This window comes from Myxine glutinosa, chromosome 2 (genome assembly GCF_964187855.1).
Source record: "Myxine glutinosa chromosome 2, kmMyxGlut1.1, whole genome shotgun sequence".
Lineage (NCBI taxonomy): Eukaryota > Metazoa > Chordata > Myxini > Myxiniformes > Myxinidae > Myxine > Myxine glutinosa.
Genome location: NC_136262.1, coordinates 103,032,857 through 103,038,856, shown reverse-complemented (window position 1 = coordinate 103,038,856; position 6,000 = coordinate 103,032,857). Strand labels below are relative to the sequence as shown.

General features: G+C 38.2%; 1 protein-coding gene across 3 annotated transcripts in view; it reads right to left on the bottom strand.

The window, feature by feature from the left end:
* Window positions 1-206: 206 nt before the first annotated feature.
* The window catches only part of FST (follistatin), a 54,419-nt gene continuing 48,625 nt past the window's right edge, over window positions 207-6,000 (bottom strand). For all 3 annotated transcript variants that reach the window (XM_068107627.2, XM_078771365.1, XM_078771366.1), the window contains exon 6: window positions 207-869. In XM_068107627.2, the coding sequence (XP_067963728.2) occupies window positions 778-869 (92 nt within the window). In that variant the 3' untranslated portion in view covers window positions 207-777. The remainder of the gene's footprint in view (window positions 870-6,000) is intronic.

Here is a 6,000-nt window from a genome sequence, read left to right as displayed (position 1 = left end):
TCTCTCCCCCTCTCTCTCTCCCCCTCTCTCGTGGCTCTGACTTCGTGAAGGTGGAGATACACAATCCTGGATGTGGGAGATCTCTGGATCACTCCTACGAGATCGATCGGCTGTCTCCGTGCTGTGGGCTTGTTCGAGAGAACTGTCCAGGGCTAAACAACAACAACAACAACATAAACACCCCAATTAAAAAAAAATCCATTCCATAGATTTTTTTTTTAGAATGTTTATTTACATACCGGCAGTATGTACAACAAACATAAACATAAGGGGTGAATTGCAATACAAAATTACAATCGGTACATTTTTTGTTACGAATCGAAAAATATAGGCTAAATGATTGTAAACAATTGTATAAAAAGCCATTAAATATACCTTTGACTTTGTATCAGTTCACTGCATCAATATATTAATGCACAAAAGAACAGCAATACTTTACATATAGATGCCTTAAAAACTTTGTCTGGCACTCAGTGGTCGAGCTTGGTATTGGTGGTTTATTTGCTTTTGTTTGTTTATTTTGTTTGTGGGGTCAGCACTCATTTGCTTGCTCATCATATCGAGAAAGGTCACTCACTGCTTTAAACTGTACACGTTATGGACAATAAATACAACCTTTCTTCGGACAAAGTTTGATATCGCTTCCACATTTAAATATTGTCTGAGCCGGTAGTAAAAAATATCACATTGTTATAAATTACATTTATCCGACGTGTCGACTGAAAAAAGAAAAACAAATAAATAGACAGCTCTGTGAGAAAACGATGTGGTGCGCCTTCATGTTCGAAGCCTGCCGGTTGTATACTGCGGCTTCGGAAAGGTGTTCACTTCCAGTTCAGCGCCCTCTTCCAGCTCCTCTTTGCTCATATCTATGGAGAGAAAAGGATCATCGACAAATTTACACAAAACCATTCAAAGTGAGTAACAACAACAACAACTATCCGTACACATTTACCCCCATTTTCAGCCTGTTTCCTTTGTCAAAAAGATTTTCATCTAATAACGAGCAGAAGCATCTGTCCATCCAATCATTATAAATCGTTCCTGCTGTATTAGGATAATAAAATGGTACCGCTGGAAAGCTAATAATCAATTTACTTGGAACAAAAATTTGTGTCCGTTTATCCTTAGAGGTGCCTGATTTAAAAGCCCATTTTTTCAGATTGAAGAAGAAGAAGCAAGAATTAGAGCTTTAATGTAGTGGTTCCTGCAGTTTGAGTAATAAAATGGTACCACTGGAAAGCTAATAATCCATTTACTTGGGGAAAACAATTGTATCCGTTTAATCATCAAGATGCCAAGTTTAAAAGCGCTCTCTAGAATTGCAGAAGAAGAAGCGGGAATCAGAGCTTCATGCAGTGGTTCAAACCGTATTACTTATTATTCTACGACAGCAAAAACCCTTTAGCAAGACAAGGAAGGAGCACACAAAATTATATATAGTAATACTTCTCAAAGCAATGTAAAAAAAATATAAAGGGACACTGAAGGAGCACACAAACAACACCAACAACAACCACAGTCACCACGGAGAAACAACAACAATCACGTGTTGAAAAAGAGAAAAAAAATTCATTTTTTACTTCATTTTATATCTTTATTGAGATTCACAAATAGACATGCAATATGTTTGTGAAGTACAACCTGCTGTCTTTTAATAAAACCCCTCAGCCAAGCGAGGGGTAGGCACACCAAGTGTTATAAAAAGCGATTAAAGCACACAAGTCTACTTAGATATCGTGAAACCACCAGGCTTTTGATCATCACTAGCTAATGCATATCGATTTGGGATTATATTACAAATGTTTCAGCTCGTTTGTGCAGCTGTGCCACGGATGCAGTGCCCCTGCACATTTCCGTTTGAATTTGTTCAGGGTTCCGGCAAAAAAAAACGTCCAATCTTCATTGAAAGACACCGCGCGGGTTCTTAAACGTCCGACAACAACCGCGTGCATACGGGACACCCCACCCGGATTAAGGTCCATCCGATAAACACACTCATCGATACAATGTCCTGCCTGCAAAGCATCGATCAGATAACGGATAGTTAATAGTTTGGTTTGGAATCAAACCCACATGGGACAGTTCTCAGGCAAGTGCTCTACCAGCTCTGCCATTCTGTAGACCTCAAGCTTTCAATCATGCAAATTGATCAACAATTGATAATCATTGTGTAGGTCTAATTCAATAAACAACGTCTGCGTGTTATTATTTTGTTATGGTGCATAGCATGCATTCCATTGAATGATCAAATTGGCTCAACCAAATATTGATAGACACGAGCCTATGGTCATGGAATAGCTGCCTGCACAAGTCCACGTATTCCTCACAAGTAGTGGTTTTAGAGTGGAGGACATTGGGCTGACATCCCAGAAGTTTCAGGTTTAGATCCAGTTGAAGGCACAAGCATCAATTATTAGGATTCAATGCTTTAGGACTTCCAATGAGAGTTATTACAAAGAAAACGACAATGTCATGATAGTATATTGTCGATAAAACCCAGGTGACCTCCAGGAAGGAGATACTCTGCTTGTCCTGCCTTATGCATTCCTTTCTGTATGAAGGCGACATGGAAAGAATAAACTGGAGCAGAAGCCTAAACAATTTTTATGAACACGAAGTGGCCCGTTGGTCCAAATTTTCATTCTTCTTATCGGCCTTGTAGCATACCTGCCCGAGGTACTGCTTGAGCATTAGTTTACCTTTCACCAAGGCCAAATGTGCTTGGGCCATGGCGGGTTGGGAGTGGGGGGGATGAGGGAAGGGAAGGGGAATTGAACATTCGATATTATTATTGGCAAAATGATACTAATATTATTATTGTTGTTAATATTATTAGTATTAATTAATAACATTTTAAACTAGATGGTATTCTTAGAATACTTACCCTGCACAGTCAACTTGTTGCGAGCCAACTCTTCTGTTTTTGAACGTTTTTTTTCTTTGATCCAAAATGGCTGCCAGACCACGTGAGCAATTACATCATAAATTTATATTCTCTAATATAATTGTTGCATAGATCACGCTCAATAAATTTCAAAATGATCAGACTAAGCGTTGCCTTGTCAAATTATGACATCATAATTACCACACCAATGACATCATCGTTAACAACACCTATTCCCCATGCGGAGTTCTTTACAATGAGCCACGTTTCAATTTTTTCCATGGAGCGGTTTTGGAGATATAGAGGTGTAACTTTTTCCGTTTTTCCAAGATGATACCTGTACCACGTGACCTAATACATCATAATTATCATTAAAATATTATACAGGAGGAGACGCTTATATGGTGAAAATTTAGTGTCCATCAGACCAACAGTTGCAGAGAAAAAAAAATTAATACTGATTGGATGAAGCATTATACTTGTCGAATTATGACGTCATAACGAAGGCATTGATGACATCATCACTAACACATCTTATTCACCATGGGGAGTTCTTTAGGATGAGCCATGTTTCAATTTTTTCCATGGAGCGGTTTCAGAGATATGGAGGTGCAACATTTTTCGATTTTTCCAAGATGGCGCCTGTACCACGTATGGTACAAATTTCGGAGGAGGCACTCCTATGGTACAAATTTTGTGTCCATCGGACTAACAGTTGCAGAGGAATTTTTTTTTCATACTGATCAGATCAAGCATTGTATTTGTCGAATTTTGACGTCATAATGAAGGCACCATTGACATCATCATCAACATATCTTATGCCCCATGGGGAGTACTTGAAAATGAGCCTTGTGTCAACTTTTTCCATTGAGTGGTTTGGGAGATATAGAGGTGTAATGTTGTTCCAAGATGGCGTCTGTACCACGTAACCTATGACGTTATAATTATGAATAAAAAAATTATACATGTGGAGCGCTCCTACCGTAAAATGTCGTGCCAATCGGACCAACGGTTGCCGAGAAAATGAATTTTTAAAATGCAGACATGTACGTTGCATGTACGCAACCGAATACTTAACACTGCCTTTCGCTTCGCGAGCGCAGGGTTATAACATTTTTTCCTGAAAGTCCTTGCAGTGTCCATTTGTTTTATATCGTTTCCCTCTCCCTCTCCCCTCCCCCACCCCCCAGCCCCTGTCTGTCTCCAGCTCCCTTTATTATACGTTTTATTTGTTTTTTTTGTCTGTGTCTTTGTTGTTGTATGTGTTGCTCTTACACAAGACTCGACTTTGCATACAAAAAATAAAATAATAATAATTTTTTTACGGCGTAGCCCATAGGGCAAAGCCATCTAGAACAGTGTTTGTCCGTTCGTATGTCCCCTCAAATGTATACCAATCAGAGCTGAGGATATGGTCACATGATATGATTCATGAGGGTGATGTGATTACGTCTGATGTCATTACAGCGATACGGCGGCTGACTCTCCACACACCGCCACTTTGATTCCAATTTCGTTCAGGCCAAACATATCGTTGAACCTGTCATATATCACAATCGCCATGCTCTACCTTTTCGTTTTTCATTCAGTGTGAAACACAAACAAACCAATTGTTAAAATGACCATCAAATATCGAAAGCATCTGCGTTATGTCTCTTCCAACAAAACGGTACGTATCGGCCTTAGGCTTCATGCCTCACCTACGGGCCGTTTCAGACAAATTAAGCCCAGGTTTCTTAATACAGTAGTGTATCGTTTCAGTAGTATCATTTTCTTGATAATAATAATAATAATATAGTAAATATAACCATAATACTTTAATCCCAATGTAGTGAATGGAAAGTTATTGGATTGAAGCGGTGTATGCTTCATGAATCAATGATAAGCATTGTAACCGCAGAACTAAGGAATTAGCCTCGGTTTTTTTTTATAGTAATAGTATTTTCGTAATAATGATAACGTAACGTTAATATTATAGTAAATGTAATCGTAACACTAATCACTTCGTAGTGACTGCAAAGTTACTAGAGGTTAAAATATATCGTCTTTATATTAAAGTAGCGGCAGTTTTGTGTCAAGCTACGTCATTATGTCTAGTATCAATCAAGCCTGGTTACGCCGCTGTGAGACTTTCGTTCTTGTTTTTTATATACTTGGTTACAATGTTATCATTGTTTTTGTTATCACCCTCGCCTGAGGACAGGGTATTGCATTTGACTAACTTGACGTTTGTTACTTGCAAAATCGAAGATTTTTCAAGTATATTGGTCGGTTGCATTTGTTATTCTGTCTGTTTGTCTGTCTGTTTGTTTTCACATCCTTGCAAGTATCGTGCTCTGCATGAAGTCTTCGTGTTTGTCTGTTTGTTACTTGCGAAAATCGAAGATTTTTCAAGTAAATATGGTTGGTCTTGTGTGTTATTCTGTCTGTCTGCCTGTTTGTCTGTCGCCTACAGGTCAAAATTTTCAACCAATCTTCACGAAACATCACCAAATGGTAGAGTTGGTAGTAAGCCAACCCTATTCAACCCTATTGCCAACTGAATTCAACCCTATTGTTTTTGGGATCAAAAGGTCAATAGGTCAACATAGGCCACAGGTCACCAAATTGTCAAATTTCTAAAATCCTCAATTTTCATCCCATTGACTTGAAATTTGAAGAGGATTTGCATATCTGGTCACTGACTTCAAGCACCAAGTATTTTTGAGGTCAACATGGGCCAAAAGGTCAACATAGGCCAGATTTCTAAAATCCTCAATTTTTATCCGATTAACTTGGAATTTTAAGAGGATTTGCATATCTGGTCACTGACTTCAAGCACCAAGTATCTTTGAGGTCAACATGGGCCAAAAGGTCAACATAGGCCAGATTTCTAAAATCCTCAATTTTTATCCGATTAACTTGAAATTTTAAGAGTATTTGCATATCTGGTCACTGAATTCAATCACCAATTTTATTTTAGGTCAACATAGGCCAAATTTCTAAAATCCTCAATTTTTATCCGATGAACTTGAAATTTTAAGAGGATTTGCATATCTGGTCATTGAATTCAATCACCAATTTTATTTTAGGTCAACATAGGCCAAATTTCTAAAATCCTCAATTTTCATCCC